This window comes from Simochromis diagramma, unplaced genomic scaffold, assembly GCF_900408965.1.
Source record: "Simochromis diagramma unplaced genomic scaffold, fSimDia1.1 OVJJ01000008.1, whole genome shotgun sequence".
NCBI lineage: Eukaryota > Metazoa > Chordata > Actinopteri > Cichliformes > Cichlidae > Simochromis > Simochromis diagramma.
Window position 1 is genome coordinate 18,252 of NW_024386738.1, and position 27,390 is coordinate 45,641.

At 39.6% G+C, this 27,390-nt stretch overlaps 1 protein-coding gene across 1 annotated transcript; it reads right to left on the reverse strand.

The window, feature by feature from the left end:
* Positions 1-9,159: 9,159 nt before the first annotated feature.
* Positions 9,160-25,579, reverse strand: LOC120721495 (complement C1q-like protein 4). The gene is made up of 2 exons (XM_040011901.1): positions 24,817-25,579; positions 9,160-10,299 (listed from the first exon to the last, which is right to left on the reverse strand). Exons 1-2 carry the CDS (start codon positions 25,354-25,356, stop codon positions 10,120-10,122), a joined length of 720 nt encoding a protein of 239 aa, XP_039867835.1. The 5' UTR covers positions 25,357-25,579; the 3' UTR covers positions 9,160-10,119.
* Between the last annotated feature and the right edge of the window lie 1,811 nt (positions 25,580-27,390).

A 27,390-nucleotide genomic window follows, 5' to 3' on the forward strand; every position in this document is an offset into this window, starting at 1 on the left:
TCGAAGTTGCCTGCCGCCCAGCGACCACAGCGCGAAACTGCAGCTCCCGGACAACACAGAGACTGTAGTGACAACCAAAGTACAACAGGGGGCGCAGCGGTGTAGATAATGTTTTTTGTCCTTCAACAATACTATTATAAAAATGTTTATGCTACCCTCTCAGAACACACAGACAGACAGATAGATAGATTTATTAGTGCTTTAATATTGCAGTTTGGTGATCTGGAGCTGATCTGGTAACTAACTGCTCTTTTATTTGTACAAAAAAATGAGTAATTTAGTAAAATTGAGAATAAAGTAGACTAAAACTGACAGCGAGATCTCAAGCTTGTTAACTTCCCTACTTTCTGTGTTTAAAAATTAAAGCACTCATTTTTACCCTATTCTTGATTTTATCATACTTTCGTCAAACAGTCAGAAATTAAATTGAGACCAATTAATAAGGTGACTTTAAAAAAAATCATGTCCGGTAATGGATCAATTCGGCTGTCAGTGCATTTGAAGGGAGTCTTACATAAGAGAGTCCGGTGGATCCTTAGGTCATCAAAAGCAAACTTCAGCAGATCTTTAAGTTATACTGAAGCCAGTCTATGTTTGTTTGTTTTTTTGTGTCAGTAAAAGCTCAACAAATGTGGAACACACTAATGAACAAATCCCCAGGCGTGTGTAAAATAGTTTGATGCCTGTGCCTGTTTGTAAAATTCACCTTATGCATCCACTCTAGAAGGGATGAGGAGGCTCATTATGCCAGTGCCCTGAATGGGCTACAGGGTGAGTCTAAAATAAAGCACTTACCTGTAAATGTGTGTGGGGAAAAAATGAAATGGCAGTGATTGACCTCCTTAGCAGTTAAATAACCCCCTGCAACAGGATGTCAGTAAGAGTGCTCACGAGACACTCAAGAAAGAAGGCAGGCAAGTGGTATTTTTTTTTTATAATCTTTTATTGAACTGTGAAAAATAAAAATGGAAAACGACAATTTCTGATCCAGTGCAACAAAAAGTGAGTAAATCCTGCTATTTGATGGTAATTCACATGAATCGGATATGTGTTTTATGCACTAAGTCAGTGATTTTAACTTAAATCATGAAAGCACTTACATGTTTCCAGCAGGTGTCCGGTCTCTATTTAACCTCTAGTTTTCAGTGTCATCAGAATCAGAATACTTTAATAGTCCCTAAAGAAATGATGTATATCATGTGTTATGTGATTGTGGACAAATTAAATCAATTCCCCTCCTCAGCCTGGCGATAACTATAGGAAATGCGTTTGGAGGTGTTATCTTAACTTGGGGGTTAGGATCTCTCAATGGATTTTCAATCATCTATAAAAATAAAATTATTTTAACTTTGTCTGTTTGTTGTCCTTTTTTCATCTTTGTGTGTGTTTAGTAGGACTTTAAGTTTTTTCTTTCAATCCTCCAAAAACTACTCAAATGAACAATCTTATATAAACTCACTGTGTGGTAAAACCGAGCAGTATTTTGTATGTACCGCATGAGGAGTCTGAACTGTGCAGTGCTTCATTTAAAAAGGTCATGTGGGGAAAAGGTGGTGAGCATTATCAGAATTTGAAAGTTCAAATTAGATTCCAGATTTGGTTCAGCTAAGTGCCAGAGTAGATATTTTTTTCTGCTATTCCCTATTATGTTGAACACTTTGATATTTTCCTCTGGTCACCTTTTATGTCTTCTTATAAAGTACTTGTTTTAAATCAAAAATACATATGTAAATATGTGTTCAATTGCTGCAGTAAAAGAACTAAAAATTGCACACATGTCACAAGTTTAATGTTGCATGGATACAAGACTTTTAATTACACAACATATTCAGTACGTGTATATATATATATATATATATATATATATATATATATACATATTAGGGGTGCAACAATACACAAAATTCACGGTTCAGTTTGATACTTTGTTCATGCTTTTTTAATTTGTCATTTATTAAAATTATAAATATATATTTTAACTCAAAAGTACAGTTTTTAAATTTAATGTTGCTGAAACAACAAAGTAATAAAAAAAATAAAACTATCTGATCAAGGAATCACTCATCTTTGGAAAAAGAGAGTTTATTACAGAGAAATGGCGCTTTCCAAAATAAAAGCTATACTATACGCTTCTTCTGGGCTATATTCTCAGCAGCATATTAAACATATGAGGTCCCCATAAGGAGAATCATGTGCTAACGGCTGTCTAAATGAGTTGGGTAAAGTTTGTAGCATGTGTGCTTGTTGTTTTTGTCTACTACCACTTGTCTTTGCACTAGGATGATGTCAGAGTAAATGTGCAGTCATATTCATTTTGTTCCCACTAGTGCTGTCAGCGTTAATTAAAATGACGTTAACGCCACAACACGGCAAATCTCCGTTAACGAGCTACCTCAGATCGCCCCGTGTGTGGGGCTGGACAGCGTCAACATGTTAACGAGCAAACTGCGCTAACGCAGTAGTTCCCACCCATGTAATTGAGCATTGCGTGGCACATCCGACATACTGTTTTACTTTTGTCCATGAAGCGCTTACTTCATACTTCACATGAAGACCAAAATAGTTCCAAAGGCCACATCTGAATGAGGGTGGGGGAGGTTCAATTTGCCATGTTGCAACGAGCTTAGCTTCTGTCTTGCTAGCTTGCGCTGCGCTCAGTGGATCTGCGCTCGACAGTGCAGCCTAGGCGGAGTAGTCGAACGCAGATTCACTGAGCGCTCAACACAGACAGCATCGTCAGAAGAAAAGTTGATAAAATAAATTAAAAATTTTGTATTGTTCGATACATATGCGTACAGAACCAAAAGCACTGTATCGAACGGTTCAATATCGATCGTTGCACCCCTAATATATATATATATATATACATATATATTGTCTATATATATATATATATACAAAAGTCTATATATATAGACAAAAGTCTATATATATATGTGTGTGTGTATATATACAAAAGTCTTTTATGTGAGAGCAAATTCAGCAGCCATTAAAGTTCAGAAATAACTGAGCAAAATATAGATATGTCAGACTTTTTTCATGTTCCTGACCTTTAAACTGGTCCTCGTTTAGTCAGAGGCTGAATTAACCTTCATTAACAAAGAATAGGTGTGTGTGTGTGTGCATGTGTGTGAATGTTGCCTGACCCAGACTAATTTGCGAAAGTCCACAGACACCACTGGGCAGAGTAGCGCTCCTTGAACTAGTATTCCTCAGACTCTTGGTGTGTTTGTATTTGCTCAGGAGCGTGTGCGTGTGTGTGCATATCTTTGTAATGGTGCGTGTTTGTGTGTGTGAGCGTTGTACACAGGGCTGCCTGTGCTGAGGGAGAGAGAGTGAAGCCTATTGATTATTTTAATCCTCCTATTTGTGAGTCTGTGATCCTCTCGGCTCAGCCTTCCACAGGGGGATTGCTAATGGGGCTGAACGCTTCCCTCCTCAGCCCTCTCCTCTCCCTGTCCAATTAACTTAACGCTGGAATCTGCAAGGAGGGAGTGCTGGGACTCAGAGGGAGGGAGACACTGCCGAGATACATGCCCAACAACCCCCCGTGCAGCATTCCCCTTACCTACTGTCCACATTCAGCAAGAACCTCCTCGTTCTGAATAGTATAAGCGCTCACCTTTAATTAAAGATCCATCTCCTTGTTTTTATTCCAGGGAGGTGAGACTCTTTCATGTTTCAATGTTTCACTTTCAGTGGGTGGCTTCGGAAAGGGCCAGAAGCAGCAGCAGGTGAAGAAACAAGTCTGATAATGGGAAAGCTCTCTTCAAACAGGTTGCTGTAGCAGCAATTAAGACAAATCTTTGACATTTCAATAACTATTTGCAACACTAGTACGTTCAGCTCACTCATGAAGAATTTTAGGCATCAAGCTTTTTAATTATAAACCTGAAACAAAGGTATTCACCAGGCATTGTTTGATGCAATTACATTTTATATACAGGCTCCTCTGTCTACACTGGATGTTTGTAGGCAGTGCAAAAGCAACCATGTACAAACCACAGCGCATTTTTCTTATTCATATTATTTTTGATCAATAGTTGAATTTTGTGCTTAGTACAAAAAATGTTAGCATGCTAACATGGATGGAAAAACCTTCAAAACATCAACATGTTAGCATTCGAAGCCTGTTTGGATGTTAAAGTTAGCATTCAGGTCAAAGCAACACTTTAAAAAAAATCAAAATATTGTAAAAACAAACATGTCTACGTAAAGAAATACTGCCTGTTAAAGATATGGCAAATTTTTTTTTAACAGAACAAAATAGATCAGAATATCAAATATGTGCCCATTTGTCAACATTGTGTGGCTATGGATGCCTGTGGCTGACATGCTCCTGCTTAACCAACTCACTAAATTTGGAATACCTTATTCTTGTGTATGTTTTGCTTTGGGGATTTACTGCCACTAAAATCCTACAAAGAGAAACGCACAGCTAAAAATGTCTACAAATACATGTAGTTTACAGTAAAATCAATGTTTTTGCAATTCCACCTTTACAGTGCTTATTATGCTGACCAATTTGCACATTGCCAGAAATGTAAACTCAGTTAAATTTAATTTTCCACATTTGCACGATAATTTGCAAAGCTCATAAACCCATAATTTATTCACAATAGAACACAGAGAACTTATTAGATGCAGTTTAGAATTGTCTTGCTGAAATATTATAGGCCTTCCCATCCTGGTGGGAGCACATGTTGTTCTAAAACCTATAAATACATTTCAGCATTTTTGGTGCCATTCCAGTTGTGCCAGCTGCCAATTCAATAGAAAATGATGCATCCCGTACCATCAAAGATGCAGAATGGTCCCTCTCTTCTTTAGACAAGACCTGTTCTCCATGTTTTCCAAAGAGATTTGTCTGTACACAGACCAGTTCTCCACTTTGTCTCAGTCCAGATCTCAGAGATGATGGTGGTGTTTGAGGATCCTGTTGAAGCTTTAATCTGCATTTGTGTATGGCACAGCAAACTGTGTTCACAGAAAATGATTTCTGGAACTGTTCCTCAGCTCGTGCAGTGATTTCTATGCCTGTTTTTAATGCAGTGCTGCCACAGGGCCAGTGATTTCACACAGATTGCACACAGAGATTTCTCCAGATTCTCTGAATTTTTTGACATTATGCAATGTAGATGATATTGAAGAGATATTCAGTCTTCAAACTTTTATGTTTAGGACCATTGTCCTAAAATTGTTCAGCAGTTTGTAGATACCGTTTTGGGTTTTTGTTGCAGATTGATGAACATTTGCCTATTTTTACTTCTGAGAAACTGTGCCACTATAAAATGTTCTTTTTATACCCAATCATGTAACAGATGAACTAATAAGTTTTATTACTCCAATCTAATTAACCTTTTTTAATTACCACCTACTTTTCCAGCCTTTTGCTAATATGAGCTAATATTTTTCACAGGGCAGATTTGCTAAACAGAGAAAGTTAAATAGTGCTCATAGGTATAGTTAGTTGTACAGGTGATTTTAAAAAGTTGCAAAGCTGTATTTTAAACACAGGTGTAGACAGATTATTATTATTGATGCAAATACCAGTAAGCATTAGGAAACCAGTTTGCTTGTTTTAAAGATTCTCCTCTCTCTATTTTGTGCCTTGAGAAAGGAGCATGCCAATTTTTTTTGGAGTTAGGGTTGTATATTTTTAAATATACAATATATATATATATATATATATATATATATATATATATATATTTTCTGTTCTTCTTTTTCATATTTATATACAAAAAGTGCAAGACAGGAAGCCTCTGCATATTATGCAGTCAAGCAGGGACACACACACACACACATTGTTGTTCAACATTTTGAGAGAGTTGTGCATCTCAAGGCAACTGTTGCAATATTATGTGAGCAAATAACTGAACCTGAAAAATGTGTTAGACCTCAGTGCTGCAAAAAAAAAAAAAAAAGGAAAATTTTTTTTTTTAACATATAAAAAACACCCTGAAAACTTCAAAGAAACTTTATCATAACAGGTCTGCAACAGCTTCTTTGTTTTCCTGTGGAAAGAAGACAGAATAAAAGCAATGAAGAAAGCACTGGTTCCGCCTGACAGTAAAATCATCCTGAATCTTCTTTTTTTTAATTGTAGTTCATGGTCTCAGCTCGCAAAGAACAGTGAGAGCAATGGATCTTTACTGCTCGGGAACAGAGGTAGCAGTGCCAGAAAACACACACAGTAGGATGCATCGTGGCGCAGAGGTTAAATGAAGCTACACATGGGGGATGTCTGTGTACAATATACGACATTAAGATGGGTTTTTTTTTTTTTCAATTTCACCACAAGACTAAAAAGAGTAAAAATAATCCACATCCAAATATCTGGGTATGGTCATGCTACCTCAATAATAACGTCTCCTTCACACGTTTTAAAATGAAGCTCTCTACTTGCACGGCACTAAACTCTAACAAATGTGTTAAAAAGAGTTTTACGTTCAAGGTATATTATTAAAAAATGTTAAAAAATTAAACGTGAAAATTCGGATCCATTGAAATATTACAATTTTTGTGGATGCAGAGTTTCAATTACACCGTGTCATGCTTCTGTCATTGATTCCCACCATACAGAATTCATCTTGGTCTTAGTTTTGTGGCCTTTTATTTACAAGGGTCAGTAACATCCAGTTACACACAAAGATTCGTAGTCACTATTTGCAACATAAACGTGTGCATTTCATTAAGTGAGTATGCACTAACATTGTAAAGACAATCCCTCTTATAAGTAGTGTGTCTGATTTCGATTTGCATGACGTGGACCATCTTCTTCACTTAGCTTAACAAGGGAAAACCATCTCATGCATAAAAAAATAAAAATAAATTGATAGTATAAGGCACAGAGAACCTATAGGTATGGCACATGGCAGTAACATCAAGAGATTTTTCACATGGATACATTCACATTAAAATTAAAAAGAAAAAAGCTTCACATTTTGGGAACTAGACTGGGAAACTGTTTTTCTTGCAATCACACATTTACAACCGCTTCACTCTTGTGATTGGCCTGCTGTGAGGAGGTAGGGAGGCTCTCTCTTTTTTTAAATCCATTGCACAATTTCAGCAGAGCATTGGCTCAGGCAGGCCATGAAGTCAAGCTCAGCTGCAGTCCTGACACATCAGCTGATCTCGGTGCCGGTCAGCATCAACTGATAGTGTTGTTTAAGCTGCTTTAGCTTGCGCATCTGCAAGCCGCTTTGCCACCCACCTCTCATCCCGTCATGCATCAGTGTCCTATCTGTCGTTACTGATGCCTGCTCTGTTCTGTATGAGGGTCTTCCTGCTGCTCTCCCTGCTTTACGCTTTCCACATATGTGAGTTGAAGGGTGGAGAGACTGATTTCTCGGCAGAGCCATGCCACGAAAAAAACATTTCTGCAGATAGAAAAAACACAATCTATCGAATTTAGTGGCCATGACTGAAGAAGTGGGTAGAACATTATGGAAGCCTTCATGTGAGACTCTCTAAAAAGAAATAATATCAATTCTAAACCTCACTATGACAGCCGGCTTTTAACACAATCCATCAATCTCAACATTTACAGTGGGGCAAAAAAGTATTTAGTCAGCCACCGATTGTGCAAGTTCCCCCACTTAAAATGATGACAGAGGTCAGTAATTTGCACCAGAGGTACACTTCAACTGTGAGAGACAGAATGTGAAAAAAAAATCCATGAATTCACATGGTAGGATTTGTAAAGAATTTATTCGTAAATTAGGGTGGAAAATAAGTATTTGGTCACCTCAAACAAGGAAAATCTCTGGCTCTCACAGACCTGTAACGTCTTCTGTAAGAAGCTTTTCTGTCCCCCACTCGTTACCTGTATGAATGGCACCTGTTTGAACTCATCATCTGTATAAAAGACACCTGTCCACAGCCTCAAACAGTCAGACTCCAAACTCCGCCATGGCCAAGACCAAAGAGCTTTCGAAGGACACCAGGAAAAGTATTGTAGACCTGCACCAGACTGGGAAGAGTGAATCTACAATAGGCAAGCAGCTTGGTGTGAAAAAATCAACTGTGGGAGCAATCATCAGAAAATGGAAGACATACAAGACCACTGATAATCTCCCTCGATCTGGGGCTCCACGCAAGATCTCATCCCGTGGGGTCAAAATGATCATGAGAACGGTGAGCAAAGATCCCAGAACCACACGGGGGGACCTGGTGAATGACCTGCAGAGAGCTGGGACCAAAGTAACAAAGGTCACCATCAGTAACACACTACAACGGCAGGGAATCAAATCCCGCAGTGCCAGACGTGTTCCGCTGCTGAAGCCAGTGCATGTCCAGGCCCGTCTGAAGTTTGCCAGAGAGCACATGGATGATACAGCAGAGGATTGGGAGAATGTCATGTGGTCAGATGAAACCAAAGTAGAACTTTTTGGTATAAACTCAACTCGTCGTGTTTAGAGGAAGAAGAATACTGAGTTGCATCCCAAGAACACCATACCTACTGTGAAGCATGGGGGTGGAAACATCATGCTATGGGGCTGTTTTTCTGCCAAGGGGACAGGACGACTGATCCGTGTTAAGGACAGAATGAATGGGGCCATGTATCGTGAGATTTTGAGCCAAAACCTCCTTCCATCAGTGAGAACTTTGAAGATGAAACGAGGCTGGGTCTTCCAACATGACAATGATCCAAAACACACCGCCCGGGCAATAAAGGAGTGGCTCCGTAAGAAGCATTTGAAAGTCCTGGAGTGGCCTAGCCAGTCTCCAGACCTCAACCCCATAGAAAATCTGTGGCGGGAGTTGAAAGTCCGTGTTGCTCGGCGACAGCCCCAAAACATCACTGCTCTCGAGAAGATCTGCATGGAGGAATGGGCCAAAATACCAGCTACTGTGTGTGCAAACCTGGTAAAGACCTATAGTAAACATTTGACCTCTGTTATTGCCAACAAAGGTTATGTTACAAAGTATTGAGTTGTATTTTTGTTATTGACCAAATACTTATTTTCCACCCTGATTTACGAATAAATTCTTTACAAATCCTACCATGTGAATTCATGGATTTTTTTTTCACATTCTGTCTCTCACAGTTGAAGTGTACCTCTGGTGCAAATTACTGACCTCTGTCATCATTTTAAGTGGGGGAACTTGCACAATCGGTGGCTGACTAAATACTTTTTTGCCCCACTGTAAGGTGGGCAGATAGCATGTCAAACTAACTACTTCAGCTATTCGACTGCATCCCATGATCTTCATATGGAAAAATCACCATATTTCCCAAACTATCACTATTTAAAGAGGAAAGATTTGCGTGTCGCCCAACAGGTGAGGCTGTAGAAGAAGCCTCAGCTCATTAGCAGGATATGATGAGGCGGTGTCAGGATAAATCTCGAAGCTAAATCTCAGTATTGACATATTGGGTTTGTTAAAGGTCTGTTATCAACATCTCAAAAGCCCTCCTCCTCCCTCTTGCAGGAGTCAGAGACTGTGCAAGTCATACCATTAGTAACATGATGCTTTTACACCTCAGCACAAAATAAAGGGCAAGCACAGGCGTGTATGCGGCATCAACACAGACATACAACACACCGGATTATGACAATAAAGTTGGCTCTAATATAAGCTCTGATCAATATATTCATGACTTTTCTTGTTTGACGTCTACGGCCGTATTGAAAATCCATCTCACGGTAAAGGCGAAAGGCCGCACACTTCGGTTGACAGTCTACATTCAGATATCATTCCAGTCGATTTCAGAGCGGTGGCCGGGACGATCATCCTCTCTCAGAACGACAAGTAAATTTCACTTAACGCGTGGACACTCGCGTGTGTACAGGCAAACGTGTGCATATGAAAAAGATGTATTTAAATTGTGTTTTAGCCATGCTTACACATACTGTACATGGCACATAATAGTGATCACACAAGTGTATTATATTGAGTAAATGTTATCTGGTAATATGTACAATATTATACTCATTTTTACACAAATTCTCTTCAAGCTCTATCTATTATTAGGTCATATTATTACAATGTTTCATTTACTGAAGGGCAGTTAAATGACAAATTACATTATGGCAGTGTTAGATGAAGAAAGGAGATGAAACTTTTTGCTTGATTACAGAGGGGGAGTATAGGAATGTGAGGACATTGTCAGTCAGGGTAGATGAGGAAGCCGGAGAAAGTGCTGTATTTGTTGGTGTTTCCCCCGTGAACTTTGCCCCCGTCCAGCTGCACGCACACTTCATCCCCCACGTCCAGGTGCAGGATAACACTGTTGGAGGCATAGTCGTAGTTCTGATCTGCGTCTTGAGCGATTGCACTGGCCCTCACCTGCGAAAAAGCACAAGTAAGGAATTGATAGGCGGCCAAAATTGAAAAAAGACCATTAAAGAAGGAAATGCCACGTGGAAAGCAGACGTTTGATGTCACGAGTGTGTTTTGCAGACATATTGTTGTCTGCGGTGAGGCTGAATCATGTTTTCGTGGGCGACAATGGTCTGCACGCACTCTCAACAAGGCAGGAAACAGCAACTCTTCTTTCATGCTGACACAACCTGCTTTTTTCAGAGAAATTAAAGATCAGTATTAGCTAAAATGTAACTATGCTGAACATCCATTACCTGAACATTTGTGTAAATAAAAAAATTACTGTTAAAAATATTTTCTGTTTTTCTAACAGCTTTTATGTATATAATCATAAACCTACTTATAGACACCAAATGTGATTTTCAATGGCTATTTTTTAATATTTCATCTTCAGTATCCAGTCTCACCTACAAGTTTCTACAAATCTCTCTTTTTAATTGGAGGTCTCCTCTTATAGCCTTCAAACACTAATTATCGCCTGCAGAGGAGACATGTTCACCACTGCCATCTAAATGTTAATTAACTAGTCAGCATGACACAACTATGGACTTCACACTAGTCAAAAATGTGTTATACAGTCCAGTTATCTAATCCAACATGTTAAGAACGCATTTACTTTTATTTATATTTAAATTCGTTGTTGATAATAACTGAAATTCCTCTATTTTTTTTTTTACATTTTCCCTTTAACACTTTTATCCTTTTCACCACATTATCTCACGTACAACCAGTTTGTTCACTACTGCTGTTTTATTTCCTGTTTCACTCTGTGATCGTGGTGTAATGTAATCAGTGCTGATGCCTTCCTGTCCACTGGGTAGATAAATGAGATGTGCAGTGATCTTTGGCCTCACACTTCCGTCTCAGACCACCAGCTTTTTTAGTCACCATCAATTTTTTATTTTTTTTCCAGAGGATTGTTGCTGTCACACCTGATCCACCTGTTGCTGAGGACAGTTTGATGGGAGATTAGCAGAAAGGTGTCAAGGAACACATCAGTTCATTTTTTCACACAAACACAGAAAACACAATGAAGGTTCACACATTCTGATCACTGCTATATGTGTTTGCTATTGCTCATCCATGTCAGCGTCATTAACTGAAAACAGCTTTCAGTTTTATTTACCTTTTTTTTGTCTTTGCTTGTCATGCATTGACAGTTTGTGTCAGAGGACAGTGCTGCTCTCATCACAAGAAAGGGGTTGTAGACAAACTGTGAATACCACATTGGCTTATTGTGACCTTTCAAGTGGACGTGGTGAACTTGTCTATTTACACATCCAGTAGCTATCTCCACTACCCACTAAAACTGTTATTTGCTAAAAGCTCAACTCATCAATCCCTAATGCTGCTTGGTACTGCTAAAAAACAAGCAAACAAAATAAATAACCCAGAGTCATCAGTGATGACAGTGTTGAGAGTTTACCAAAATATGTATTGCATGAGGCTTAAAGGTGCATGACAGGAGCTGTAACTTTACATTTTTGTCCCATCTCTCTCACCCGTTATCTTTACCTTCGCCCTAATGCAATAGATAGCTTCTTGTCTCTGAGCCTGGTTCTGCTGAAGGTTTCTTCCTGTTGGGAGTTTTTCCTTCCCACTGTCACCAAGTGCTTGCTCATAGGGGGTGGCTTCATTGTTTGGGTTTTCACGCTATTATTTTAGGGTGTTTACCTTACTTGATTTGGCACTATAAAAATAAAATATAATTGAATTGAATGCACTGAAAGTAATTATCACTCGGCTTTAAGACACTAACTCAAGGAAACACGATAAAACCATAATTTCAAGACAAGCGAGATGATGAAAATGTCCGATGTTTTGATGAAAACATTCAAAAGAAGAATGTCGTCCCTGTTTGGCGTCAGATATGAATAAAAGGCATAGCCAAGGACATTTGAACGTCAGCACACTGCAGCCTCAGAATCACTAAACAATCTTATCAACACTCCTGTAAGACAAAACTCTGCCACCCACTAACTGCTGGTATACAGAGCTAACACATTATCCGGTGTGAAGGCTGCAAACCATGGAGCCTTGCACAATTTTAAAAAGTAAATCTGCTCAGATGAGGCATTATTTACTCTTCTATCAACATCTGGACAGCTTTGTGATTGGAGAAGGAAATGCAATCCACATGATGCTCTGTCTGTAATGATATGACCAGTCATTTAGGAAGAAGTCATTACCTCTAACGATACATATTTACATGCATACTAATATGCAACCACTTAGCACTGCCCTTATATTACACGATGGCAATGATCCCATACATGTTGCAGAAGGGAGCACAATTACCAGACTTAATGTTGTGTACCTAATTCTCGAAGACCAATCCAGTATCCCAGGATTTAGTTGAGCAGCTTTTCTGGTGACAAAGGAGCGTCTTTATTTATGATGTTGTTAAATGTGCCTGTTATTTCATCCGCTCTCGGTAAAATCTGAGTTGTTTTCGCACTCGGTAAGCAAATCTCCTTATAATAAATTGCACTATCACTGGCTGGGTAACAAACTATTCAAGCAGGCAATCCATTTAATAGTGGAAAATAAAGTGCACATGTGCATACATATTAATGAATGCAAATAGGACACCCTAACTCTATCCTTGTCTCCTCCTGTGAGTCTGACTAAGGATATGGTCCATCATCTCCGCCAGTCATCAAACTTCACTGATCTCTTGTGATCACAAAGACAAATCAAATCAGACTAAACTTCCCCCTTTCTCCTCCTCCATCCAACATTTTTATTTTGCCCCTTTCATCAATTTTATCAAATACATTTCTCTCTGTGGGGTTTTCTTTCACATCAAGAAGGTGAACATTTTTACTCCCCTCCTTAGGACAGAAATGAATCAATATCTTTCCTTTGTTTTAATTCAACTCACATCACTCCATTAATTGTTGTCTCTCCTTCCACACCTCACGCCCCTTCCATCATCCCTCTCTCATTTGCCACCCCATTCCTTTCTCTTCATTCTGGACCCATCTATCCATCTTTTTGTGTCCGCATACTGGAATAAGATGCAGGTCACGCACACGCTTTCTCTCCCCTGCCATGGCAGTGTTGGCGGGGGCAGCGTCTAAGTGTGTCCCTGTCCGGTCTAAATCGGATTGATTAACGACGTGCTGCTGTGGCAGGTCTCCTGAGAACCCCTACCCAGCATCCCCAACCCCACTTATATCCTTCCCCCACAACCTCTTACAACATCCCCTACCCCTCTTTACCTCGGGGCAGGCTGTACATAGCTGCTGGCTAGTAATTGGTAGGCAGACAGCTATGGCAGCTCCTCGCCTAATAGGTCCAACTCCTCAATAACTCCATACAATCACAATAAATGGGGGCACAAGATAGGCTAGAGTGGTCAAACGGGCCCACCAAATACTAGCATGAGGTCAGGATACAATATGACACATTCACAAGCCACCCTGCCCTCTTTGTGCATCTTGATAACCTCACATCTCCTCCTTTTTTGTTTTGCGAATCTCAGGTGAACAGCTAAGGAAAGAACAAGAACAATGGAAGACATTTTGTTACTTTACAGTGCTAGGCTGCTTTGCTCTGAAGGGACTGAATGTCTCCCCTGAGGAGAACAAGTAGGTTTAGGAGAAATATTAAAGTAGAGGGATTGTTACATCTTGTACATCCAACATCTGTCTACATGGTTGAACAGCAAGATTCCCCTGACAGTATACTGTCAGCTGAGGTAGAGGCTGGCCGGCTGTGTGAGGATTGTTGTATAGTACACCAGTGAGCAGAAAACATTGTGACCACTCAAAAATGGAGGGAATAAGGATTGTCTCATAAAAACTGTGCATGTGAAGGTCAGTTTTCTTCAGTTTTTCACCACTGAAGCACCTTTACCTTGTTATGGCCGGAGGGCTGATCGGAGAAAATGTAAATGTACCTACATGTTCAATGGAGGAGCAGGGGATGTGCTGGAAAAGGTGCGGCCTGCTCCTGAAGTCTAGACCCTGTAGGAGCGTCTAGCCCTCTGAACCGTTTTTAGGGTAGTGACAGACCAATAGCACATCAAACAGGAGTGGGGAAACTGTTTTGCTGCGTAAAATTACAGCTAAAGTGAGTTTACCTCTGCATGTACATTGACAATATTATCGTAAGCAAACCTAAACCATGCTTGAAATAAAATGATGTTTACCTGAATCAGCATTTAAGGGTCACAACAAAAGTTGCAGCAGTGATATTCACACCACCTCATTGAATGGCCTTTTAAATGAACACCAGCTAATTATATTTGCCAGCCAAAAGGACACACTGTTATTTATGGCTTTTTATGGTTGACTTCTTTATGAGGCACGTAGGTTTACTTAGCCTCTACTCAGACAGTGGAGATGCTGACATTTAATGTGCTATGTTTATGATTAATTCATGGCTCCCTTTCCCCTCCTATATACAGTAAACTAGTGGACAAGATGCATGTTTGTACATTTTATCTACATATTTACAAGAGTGTGACCTTTTAAATATTATCAATATTAATACGATTGACAGTAGAAGTAATTCATGGATGAACATAAGCTGCTTCACGAATTATATGTTACATTCATAACAACAAACGAACAAATATATCTGCGTGTAAGTTGAACTCTGACATCACACGATGAAATGTGTGACCTATTTTACTCTGTGACTTGTAAAACCTGAACCATGAGATAATTGCAAAAAAAATGTTTTTTTTAAAAACTGGAGTTTATTGAATGTTTATTCTTCCACATTAAAAAATAATTAATTTCTCACTCTCCATATATAAGTTTTAATTTTTAATTTTAGAATTTCTACTTAATTTAAACAAAAAATTTATTTAAAACATTTATTTTTGTGTCAGGAACAAAATCTTTCAGGCACTAAACTTGCATTTATCCCCAACAGGGAAACAAAAGATAAAGTTTTGTAATGCCTGTAAAACACCAACTTATTAGACTTATTGGAGACATGAATGGGGTTCAGTAAAATACCCCAAAGACACTTTTAGAAGAAAAATGGTGAGGAAATGTCGACAAATACAACAGCTCACCAATTAAAGAAAAGCATTTCTTAATGGTTTTTTCTTATGTTGCATCATTAAAACATTCAGACAATTCAGAGAAATCTCTGTATGCAAAGAATAAGGTTAAGTGGCACTGCATTAGAAATGCAGGATTATGTAGTGAAAAACTGGGTCTGTGCCATATCATGACATCCACAATAATTTACACAATTTAAAAGAAGTGTGATTTCTCCATATTAATGATATAGCAATGCAATGCATTTATGTTCCCTAGAAAAATCAGTGAACATAAACCCAAACATGTCTGACAGCAAGAGTCGCGTGTTAGCATCCAGTGATGATTAAATACCTAAAAACAGAGTTAGTAGGAGCTGATCATGTTTTACCCAAAAGTAAACAAATGACTTCATCAAGGATTGTTGAGTACTTGTTAGTTGTGCTCCATATTACAGGAAAAGCAGGCTGGAAAGTAGCAATGTGGTTACATGGTTGTAAAGAAGAGCTATGAGCAGCTGGTTAAAATGCTCAACATCAGATACAACATCCCAGGGGGAAATAAATTGTTCAATTTCAATTTATGTGACGATATCGTGCATCTCTTGAAATTTTCAGTCTTAAATTACTTTAGTTGGTGTTTTTCACTTCTGTTGTACATTTACTTAAAATTTTCAGGAAAAACTTTACCTAGGCTACCTTTGTGTGTCACTGCTATTTCACTAATGCCGTGTCATCACTGACTGTAAATCATTGGAAAAGAAAAGTAGGAATAAATCAAATTGATGTGAATTTAAAAACTGAACATTCAAAATGTGAAATTCTAAACAGGAGAAGGATCACCCAGCTCGTTATAGATTAAAAGCCAGCATCAGTGATGGTATTGGGGTGCATTAATCCACACGGAACAGGTAATTTGTGCATCTTTCAAACAACTTATGCTGCAGATGATGTTTTTCCTGGCTTTTTTAATCATGCAATGCCAAACCACATGCATGTATTCCCAATATAACAACTAAGTATGAAGAAAACACTTCATCTAACCCACTGGTCTCCATACAGTCCATAGCCACATGCTTATATTGCCCTGTCCAAGCTTTGTAGATATGTGCTGCATTAATTGAATTGTTATTTTCCCTCCTCATTATCTGAATATTGCATTTTTATTCCACCACTAAAAGGGCTTTATTTTCCCCCCATCGGGCTGTACTAAGATCGTATTGTGTTGTGACACTGAAACCGGCACAGATGAGTCTGCAGGTTCAGCTGTCAGTAACAATCACAGTGAAACCTTGTTTTCCTAAAGTGGGCAGGAGGCACTGGGGCTTTGGGAGTGAAAACAAGAAGCAAAGGCAGATCAGGATTATTGTCAACAGCGGCGGAGATTGATAGCGACAAGGGAGTGAATTTCTGTCTGTTGGCCCAACGCTGTTCTGACGTGATCTGCTGCTGTTGGGAAGAAGGAAGACCCAAGGGACAATAGAGAAGATTACACTGCCTACACTTTTCATTGGGGCAACATTAAATGTGGAAAGAGAGCCAGAGAGCGGTGGTAGGAGGAGAGAGAGTGAGGAAACTGACAGCATGGAAATAATTCACCGACAGTCCTAAATGCTCAATAAAATCTACATTTTCAGCTGTGTGCCACTCACTCATGTGACATTTTTTTAAGGGCTGACACATGTATTTTACATTTATTTAGCCATAACGCATTCACCATTTTTATAGAGGCGTTCATAAAATGTCTGAGAAAATTGATGCAAGGAGGGCATGGGGCAAGGAGAAGAGAAGTATGCGTAATGAAAAGGTGGGTGTGAGAGCAGAAATTTGGATTAGGTCGCACAGACGAGTAAGCAGCTGCGTGCGCTTTAGTAGTCCGAGCACAGGATGCGAGTAAAGGAAGCCAAAGTTGAGGGAGGCCTTGAGTGATGGAGAGGGAGGATGTTGGATAACAAACTGATCAAGCATGCCTGTTTTAGAGGAGAAGGGGGGCTATAAATGAGGTTTGGGAGGTGCGCTGTCCATGTAGTGTGTTATTTTTTTCTCGGTTTTGTTTTGTTTCGCAGTGGTGCCTTGATCCTTTGGTAATAAAACTGACAGGATTCATTCACTGTGATGTACAGACCTCTCAGAGCGGAGCGAGCGATTGAGACGGGGTCTCTTAAACTTACCTGAGGGACCTCTAAAGGTGAACAGGGAGAGAGAAGAAGGGCAATTGAATTGGCCTTTTTTTTCATAAAAGCGTCTGTTTTCTCTCAACCTCCACCCATGTGTACCAGCCTGAGGTTTCTTGTTTCTATTATGCAGGTCGACGCGTAACCCCTCTCCTGCACTGCAGACTCAGACACTAATTGGCATACAAAATGCTAATATTTCGCCATGACACTCAGGACCCAAGGTGTCAAGATGTTGATTAGAAAGTCTCTAATTGGCTCTAGACTGAAACCTTTGACAGTAGAGGGGATAGCTTAATTGGATATAAATGTGTTCTCTTGATGGTCTACCTGAAGCACATCAGCTCCCTCAGCTCTGGCATTATTTAATGCCAGAGCTGAGGGAGCTGATGTTTTTTCTGTTTTTAAAACCAGTGTTTACTATCTTGCATTAACTGGAAAAAAAAACTCTCTTATACTCAGAAATAGAAAACAACTAAACACTAATTCACCATGCAAACCCTGGATCACAGATTAGCCCATTCTGATAATTCTGCTCTAACCTCTAAAAATGATAATAACCCAGCGACATTTCAGAATTGTTCCTGTTAGTTATGAAAGCAGAAACACTGTAGCACACTGCTGCTTATGAAAGAGACAAAATACAGTTTCCTTGATGAGGAGGAATAATGATATAATGGGAGGCAAAAGGAAAGCACAACAAAGGCGCGGCCAAACACAGTAACAACCAGCCAAGTCCTTTTAGTCTTTGGAATATAATGGCCTCGGCCATTACAACAAGAAACATATAGTTAAATAATGGCCGTGCACACCGACAAGTGCATAAATACATAGAAGACAAGACAAGAAGAAGAGAAAAAAAGCAAGAAAAGCTACAGGGTATATAGGACAAATTCTTTAAGTTTGCTCTACAAGAAATCTGTCTGAAAAGATGGACTTTCATCCTTTATCGAAAAATGTTCCCCATTAAAATGTCGGGCCGTTGTGACACTAATGCAATTCAAAACACAGGAGAAAATGTCTATTAATGATTCTATCAAGACATGCACAACTGTTGGAGGAGGAAGAAAACAGCATGCCAGTGTGTCAAAATAAAATAAAATTAAAAGTGTTTAATGAAGTCCTACATGAGCCTCATATTGACACCTTGTCTGGCTCACTGTAATTAGCAGCTTCCTCTTCTCACAGCAGCCGCATCACACCTACCTACTGGAGGCGAGTTCATCTTTCTCCTAATTGAGTCCTAGCTTGTCATAATCATGACTTTTAACTGTATTATTTAATTAACAAGTTAGCTCACAGACCTCATTATAGACACACTTTAGCTGGGCGTTTCAAGAACATTTAAAAAAATAATAATTAAAAAAAGTATTGGGGGCATGCAATGTTTATGAGATTCAAACTGAAAAGCATTTGCAAAAATATCTTTGGTGCTTTACGCTTAAGGAAAAACCTCGCTTTTATTGTTGTTGTTTTTAAATCAAGACCTTATTTTAAAAGCATGAAACTGAAATGAAACTTTAATCTTTTAATCCAAAGGTTAGGGACAACTTTTAATCAGTTTCTCAGCCTCACACTTCAGCTTTATAAGGGCCCAGTTTGTCCACCAGCCTCATAGATGCAACCAGTGGCGCTACCAAAGCGAGGTTGTCTGAGAAAGTGAAACGCAACAACTACACAGATGCAATCAGAACCACAGACTGACCAACTGACCAACCCTGATTCCACCATATTGGACCAGCTATAAATATTCATACTCCCACTCCATGCTCATCACTGAAAGGGCAAAGAACATATTGGTGGTGAATTATATATCCATTGAAAAGGTCATCTACCTCAACACCAATCTCTTGATGAGTTATGGGACGCAGCGAGGGAAGAAGATTCTTTGCACTGAGTGCTTAATCTCTGCAAACGTGGCGTAAGCTTATCAGCTACATAATTCATTAGCCATTGTTTGAGATGAAGAACCGGCCGCACGTCTGATATTTTTTTGTCATATACTGTCTGGCTGACTGTATTGCTTTGTGGTTAGTCTTCAGCTCATGTCTTAATTTAGAGAACCTCTGTCCATTCTCCTGTGAATATCCATCCATCTCTGTCTCTCTGTCAGCCTGCTCGTCTGTTCTGTCTCGCTCTGCAGTGATCTCTCCCCAGGATGTGTCTTGTTCTCTGCTCCCTTTGACAAGAAGTGGATCAACACTGTGCCCGTCAGTCTGACGATTGTCGTAGGCCCAGTGCGCGCACACATACACACACGCACGCACACAAGTCACCTCATGCTGTGAAATATGTTAAAGGCAGACTTTAAAGGAAATGCTTTTTTCCCCCCTTCAGTACAGCAAGGATGCAGCTGGACCCAGCTGCCAGTGAGATCAGATTTTATCTGTTTTTTTAAAGTGTTCAATTAGCACAGAGTAAAAACAAAAATCTGCAAAACATCTGAATAAAATGTATAAATGTCTACTTTAACCAAATGTATTGTGTGATGCTCTGTAAACAATGACTAGAGACAAATTGCAAGTGCAGAGTGTCTATAGGACGCCTGATCCTAATGATGTTATAGCTTCATTATAGCTGAAGTTAGGGGGTTATAGCTGAAGCACACTTTAATAAAAATGGATAAGTATATTCATCAGTGATACATGGCCTTACCCACAAATGGGTTTTGATGGGCTTTAAAAATAGAGCCGAGCAAAGTAAAAACACTTCAGTCACTTTTTTGACTCATTACTCAGTAATAATGCTGGTTTAAAGAAAGTAGCCTCTGGAAAGTAAAGCTTAAATAAAAAGTCTTAACCTTATGTTCTTTTTAACTGACAAAGGGGGGGGGGAACAGATTTTCAGGCTAAAAAACATGTCAGGCTGTATAGAAGTCAATACACTACTGTTTATTTGAATTATAACCTCAGTAAATACTTTCTTAATGAGTTTATGATCAATGATCATCTCATCTCTAGTTTCAGGTCTTTTTAACTATAGCATGAAAATACTGGTCCCATTTAGAGAACAACAGGTGACAAACCAGTGTATGATTTATGAATTGGACACCTTGTAGTGTAGTACAAGTCGCTACCGTGTGAATGTGCAATGTCTGTTAGTTTCTCAGCCCGAGCTACCCCTCGCGCCTCACTTTTTACTTCAAGTACCTCCATCTTTTACTTACAGTCTGATTAGGTAATGAGTCAGTTCAGTGGATTGAATGGATTCAAAGGTCTGGATGCAGTTCAAGTTTAACTAAAGATTTGGTTAATAAGCACATGAGCTGCTAGTAACTGATTATTAAACCATTCTTGTTCAGTAACAGGAATTAAGTTCAACATTACACAAAGCATCTTCAGCAACCTCGAACTTTGTCTCCACCCCTCGTCCCCTCCCTCTGATGTACTTATTTCTACTCCTTCCATCGTGGTCACTCCCATTGAAAATCTTAGGATCCTCAGCTCTGCCACCTCCAGATGGCCTCCTGTCAGTTGCACAATCTCAAAACCATACATCAAAGCACATCTCATTACCATTTTCTAAACCTCCCCTTTCACTCTTGCTGCCATCCTTCAGTCACAAATCAGCCCTGACACTCATCTCCGAGCATCTCCACCCTGGCTACACTCTCTTCCTCACCTCTCCTATGCACTGTACATTGCTTTGGATGGTTGACCATAGGTACTCATCTTCCCCTTACTATCTCTACTCCATCACAGCAAAATCTCCAGTGTTAAATTAACACTAGAGAGTGTCTATATGGGTCCACACCTCTGAGTGTTAAATACAACACTGTTGAGTGTTAAATTAACACTTTTGACAGTGTTATATGTTTAAAAGTAACCTAGTCAGTTTTGAAGATTAACAATGGCTAACACTGAGCAGTGCTGATTTTCTAACACTGGAATATTTCTGACATTTTGAGTTATTTTCCAGTGTTAGAAAATCAGCACAGCTCAGTGTTAGCCATTGTTAATCTTCAAAACTGACTAGGTTACTTTTAAACATATAACACTGTCAAAAGTGTTAATTTAACACTCTCCAGTGTTAATTTAACACTGGAGATTTTGCTGTGATGGTTCACCTTTCCACCTGTCTTCTGCTCATTCGCACACGTATTCTTTCTTCTATCTATCTGGAGACATACTAACATGGTCCACAGTAGCAGTAAACACCCTTTGTTGGTCATGCTTCCATTCAGTGTATGAAAGAGCGTCTGTATTTTATCTAATAGTGTCCTTGTTTATTTTGTTGCCATATTTTGCTTATTTTACCCTGAATTGGCTTTAAATGCTGTTCTTTTAGTTTTCATTGGTTTTTAAAAGCACTTAGCCAACAGAAAACTGTTGAAAATCACCCATTTGGCTGAAACTGGCCTGACCTTGAAATGTGCTCTTAAGATTTGTAGTTTTGGGTAGAGTAATTTGTGATATGAAAATCTGTGTTTCAGGAAAGAGCGTACAGGAAAGAGATTGGTATCTATCTTTTCATCTAAAACAAACAAGGATATTTCTTCTTTTTTGTGAATATTTTAATTGATCATTTATTTCTCATATAATAATACTGATGTCTTATAAGAAACAGAATTAAATCTTCCTTGAAGAACAACAAATTCACAATAGTTGTAGTGTAGTGTAGTAGTTGTAGTGTCTTGGCTATCTCTCAAGAGAGAATTTCTGTATTAAAGTTTTCTCATTGACCTAGCAGCTTCACCAAGGTTCATGAGCACCTGTCTATTAGCAGAAGAATAGAAAAAAAAGGAAGGAGGGTGCAATGAAAAGGGCAAGATCAGCACTGAATTGGGTTTAATAATTTAGTTGTTGGAAAAGATAATTAATGGGGAAGGAGTCAATAGCTAGTGTGGACAGGAAAAGTGCAAGGTGCACGTGTGTATGTGTGTGTATGTGCGCGAGCACATGACTAAAGGAGGGGCACAGGTGAAGGGGAGAAGATCTCATCTAAAAGCTATGAAAGATTTAATAGCAGGAAAAGACAGGAATGACAATGTCTGTGAAGGCACGCTGCAACAAACCAGGTCCCCCCAATTATATCTGGCATTAAGCTGTCTGTCCTTTTTACTCTGCACCTTAGGTACATGCTGTCAAATCAATAATACTGGGAAAAGCTTTCTTTATGGACTCGATCAGTCACATAATGTATATTCAATATACTACATGTCTGGAAGCAGCATGAAACAGACTAAACAGGTCTGAATTTGAAAGTAATGGTTAGCTCAAATGTACGTTTACACAGCATCAGCAAGTAAGATAAGATAAGATAAGATAAGACATTCATTTTAACTTACTGTTTTTATTATATGGGCAGACTATGCTGTTTTGGTGGAAAGTATGATAACTGGTTAGCAATATCAGTCGTTATGCAAGCCAATGAACCAAATATTGTTTTCCAACATTTCAACTTTAAATATTAAGTGCTTTTTTTTCCTGCAAACAATCATTTGGAAGATATACTATGCTGTTTCCAGGGCTAGGATAAGTTTTTTTTTTTCAAAGTGCATCAATCTTTCACAGGCTGTGATGATCAATTTGTCACAATAAAATATAAAATGTAGGCATAATAATAAATAATCAAACTCGCTGTGGCACTAATTTATAACTATTATCTGTCCTCAGATCTGCAACACACACTGCAATAGAAAATCAGGGGATGCCACATATTTCATTCAAAATCAGTAAGAAAAAGAGAATGTTAGGCTACAACAAGCACATTTCCAGTAAAAAAAACTTTTTTGTGCACCAATTTTTTATTTCTTGAACTACTTTGCACTACGTCTCAGAGCTTTGTGACACAACCCACTAACCAAAAAAGAAGCTGACATTGGGGAACATGGGCAACTTGTAAATATAGCTTTAGTCCACCACTGCAGTAACCCTGGGTTTGTTTCCTTGTAGCATCCTCCGTGATGTTGCTGCTGCTAAATTTCGGCCAATAGTGGAAAAGCTAGCAAGGTCAGATGTGTTTTCTTGCTGCTGGACAAGTGACTCCCAGTGGTTGACCTGGGGGTAGCTTCAGGTCATAAAAAAGCAACAGCAATCTGCCGCAAGCACTTACAGTAGACTGGGCAAGGGCTGCTGACGAGGCCTACAGGGATGTCGGTGCTTCAGTATTGATGAAAACTAGAAATCATTTTGTCCTAATAGTTAAGACACATACAGTAAGACACATAATTCATATGTGCAATGTTTGATTGAAGTAAGAATAAGATTTAACCCTTATGTTAAATCTGCATCTGTCTGTTTCCACAGTGGTGATTCTCAAATTAAAAACTAGCCCGTGTTCTTCTGGTAAATCCTTCTTAGCCTGCTGATTTAGATGTAGATTTAATAAAGCGTACCAATGAACAGCAGCCCAGCACAGTGATGCTCTGCTCAGTAGCATATTGTTGTCAGTTCATGTACCGTGTAATCTGTGTGGACAAACTGTGTTACCATTAAACCTTTGCAACAATGCAAAGCATGCTTTTCCCCCCCTTCTTCTTCTTCTTCTCCAGTAATCCCCAGGACATCACTCTTCTGTTCTGTAGCACACATGTCAGAATCAGAGCGCCTCAACAGAGCGAGAGCTTAGTACTTCAAGCTTGTCACTGCTCTCCAGATGGAAGCATTCAAGGCTTTTTCCAGGCATTTTGTACTTGTTTATTTATTAGTGTTAAAGTCAGAGTTTCTCAGAGGACAGTAGCCAGCTGTTGCGTTTTGGCTTTGCTCCACCGAGACGCAGAGGATGTTATCCTCTTGATCGCTTAGCTGTCATTCTCTCTCCCTCTTTTTCTCTCTTTTTCCACATGCAAGTTGTGCAAATAACTACAATTTCTTCTAAACCATTTCTTACTCCCACCTCCTTTCCTCTTCTTTTTTGCGTCCTTGAAGTCTCTTACATTTTTAGTGTATTTCAGTTTAATTATCCCTCTCTATATTTGATTTGTCTAAAACTTCACTATGATTTTCTCAGTGCAGTATTGTTTGGAATTCACTTTTGGGGGATTTCTTTTTAACCATGCTCAAAATCTGAGTGGCAGTCACCACCTGCATAGCACAATGAAGTCCACTTCAATAGTAAATAACACAGCATCTTCCTGCATTTAAACTATATGACAAAATGTTTCTTAAATTAGTGAATTGCATCTATTACCTGAAGTTCTGATCTAAGCATGTTATTTAGTTATATACTTTTATATTTACTGCTCTTGTATTTGAACTCACTGATGCAAAAGATTCTTGCTAATGTTTGTGTGTTGGTTTGATTGCAAGGGGAGGTCAGTCCAGTTCAGAAACACTGCAGCACAAACCCACCTAAACTCGCACTCACCTGTCCATTCTTCTTCAGGTCTGCCCACATGCTCGTCCCATCACCTCCTCTCATCAGGACATGGTAGGTGAAGTAGTAGATACCTGGCAGAGGGCAGGTGAACTTGCCGGTACTCGGCTCATAGTAGTTCCCTACATTGGTCACCACATCGTCAAATTTGAGTATTTCACTCCCTTCGTGTTGCTTCCGGAGGCCGGCGTAGAAGGCAATTTTGGGGCTGTAGAAGGAAGGGCCGTAACCACCAGGTCCAGGCCCTGGTGGGCCAGGTGGGCCGGGCTTACCGGGCTCTCCAGGGGGGCCTTTAGGACCTGGAGGACCAGGAAGTCCAGGGCTTCCTCTGAACCCCTGTTTGCCCCTGCGGTTTGAGAAGTCCGGGGGCTGAGGGGAGACAGCTGTCAGCTCTCCCTGTGGGGGGGTGAAAGTGTCACACACCATCTTGCAGCTACCCAGCATCTCATAGTGCGTGCCTCCTCCTCCGGACCCTCCCCCCTTGGTGGTGTGGACCAATAGGGGAATGGCTACCAGCAGGACCAGAACCATGGCCACGCCGACTCCAGCCCCAATGACACGTTTCTTTCGGCTGAGCCGTGAGGCTGCCAGTGTGAGGAAGTCCTCCTCCCCTTTAGCTGGAATGGTTGTGCCGGCCAGGCTGAACTCTGGGTAGAAAGCAACCACTGAATTGAGAAGGTGGAGCAGGGAAATATGTGATTGTGCGGGACGCACAAAAGAAAATGGGGTGCTATTCAAGGACTGGGAAAGACTGACGCATCACACAAGAGGAGAAAAAAATCAAAAGTCAGGGGGAGACTGGAATCTAGGGTTTTCCATTACTTGGCTTTCAGTACACGTGTATCCTTTTTATTTTTCACTTTCCCCTAGATCATTATGTCTTCAGGATTTTATCATCTTTAAAGGTATACATCATATAACACAACTATTCTAAATTACTTGGTTCAAAATGAGTAAAACCGCTGAGATGCTGGATTTTAGGCAAGCTGCTTTTTATACGAATCCACTTCTGTGGTTGTAGAAGCTCCAGTGAAAATCCTTCAGTTGCTCAGGCAGAGAGCTGTCAGGTGGGGTCTACAGTATTCCCACTGGAGTTCATCTCACCCACCACATACAGGGAAGGGCGCTTTACTTGTCTGTCCAGGAATGAAAAGAGAAGAACAAGGAAACTGCTAAATTTCTGGTCTTTTTTTCTATCTCCCTTACTGCTGGTGCTCCATTATATTTATCGTAAAAACCCATTCCTCCACTCAAACAACAGATTTGTTGCAGCTCATAAGAAGGGCTAAGAATCTAAGTTTTTTAGAGGTAAAGGTAAAGCAAAAAATATATATATATATATCACAGAAAATCAGCGAATCCATTGCACTCTAAAAGAAAAAGAACACACACATATAGCCTAATCATAACAGGACTAAGAAAATGTGATCTCCTTATAACACATATTTATAATTTAAATGTTAAATATGGAAGGCATTTAAGAAATATTTCATATTGCAGTAATTTCATATTTAAAGGTGTACTTGACAATTATAAAAAAATGGAACTAGTGTGACCCACACAGGTGGATTGTTTTTGTATTAATCACGTTCAGGTCCTCAAAATTCATGTTAAAATATTTTGTATTATTCATAAAAGCAAACAGGTTAACACTAGTTTAACACAACAGACACAAAAGCTACATGTTGATATTATTCCAGGCCTGCTGCATTGTTCACAAGCTCTTTGCTCACCTAACAGCATAAATGCATGAATTATTTTAGTATTTTCATTTAAATTAAAATTGAAGTGACCAAGCTTCAATATGGCCAGGGTGGGTAAAAACGATTCCGAAAGTTTTTTATAAACTAGTGCAAAAATAAAAGTACACTGCAATAATCAGCTCACCCAGATGTCTTCTTTCTTTTCTCCTTTTTTTTTAAACCCCGGTCTTCAGTGGGTTTTCATCCCACGGGTTCAGACAGAAACGCCGCAGGAAAGCTGGTCCAGGACCCGAGCGAAAGACTGAGGCGCGTCTACTGGCGCTTCGGCTGAAGTTGCGCTGCGGTCCAAACTCTGCTCGGCGGAAACAGAGTCATAGTAATACTACCAACTTACAACATGTCATCCTGGAGTCCTGCGTGCTGGCGGGACCGCACCGTCCGCCCAAAAAGAAAAAAAAAACATTTAATTAAAAAAGAAAAGAAAAGAAAAACGCTCAAGGCAGCGGGAGCAGTGGAAGCGATGCCGAAGTGGTGGATCGCACCTTCAAAGAGAAAACTACATATTCTGACCGCTTACTTTTGCAGACTTTCGCCGTGAATTAATCCGGCGCACGGCGACTTTATTTTCAGAGCAACAGTTCACTCACTTGTTGTTTTTTCCCATATCCTGCTTCTCTCTCTCTTCAGCATCTGCCCGCTACTGCGTCCCCCCCCTCATCCTCCCTCCTTAACACCTCCAGCCACACACACAAACACACACCCAGCATCGCCCTATCCAGCATGTGACCTTTTCACAAATCAAATGACTACATCTGTTTAACGGTTTAATCAAAGGTTTTACAATATTACTTGATAGATTTAA

What these genes read in the sequence shown, in the direction of transcription:
- LOC120721495 (XM_040011901.1), bottom strand. Translation starts at nt 25,356, where the DNA reads ATGGTTCTGGTCCTGCTGGTAGCCATTCCCCTATTGGTCCACACCACC. An exon ending in ACCTGAAGAAGAATGGACAG is followed by an intron (nt 10,300 to 24,816) that starts GTGAGTGCGAGT and finishes GCTTTTTCGCAG; the next exon opens with GTGAGGGCCAGTGCAATCGC.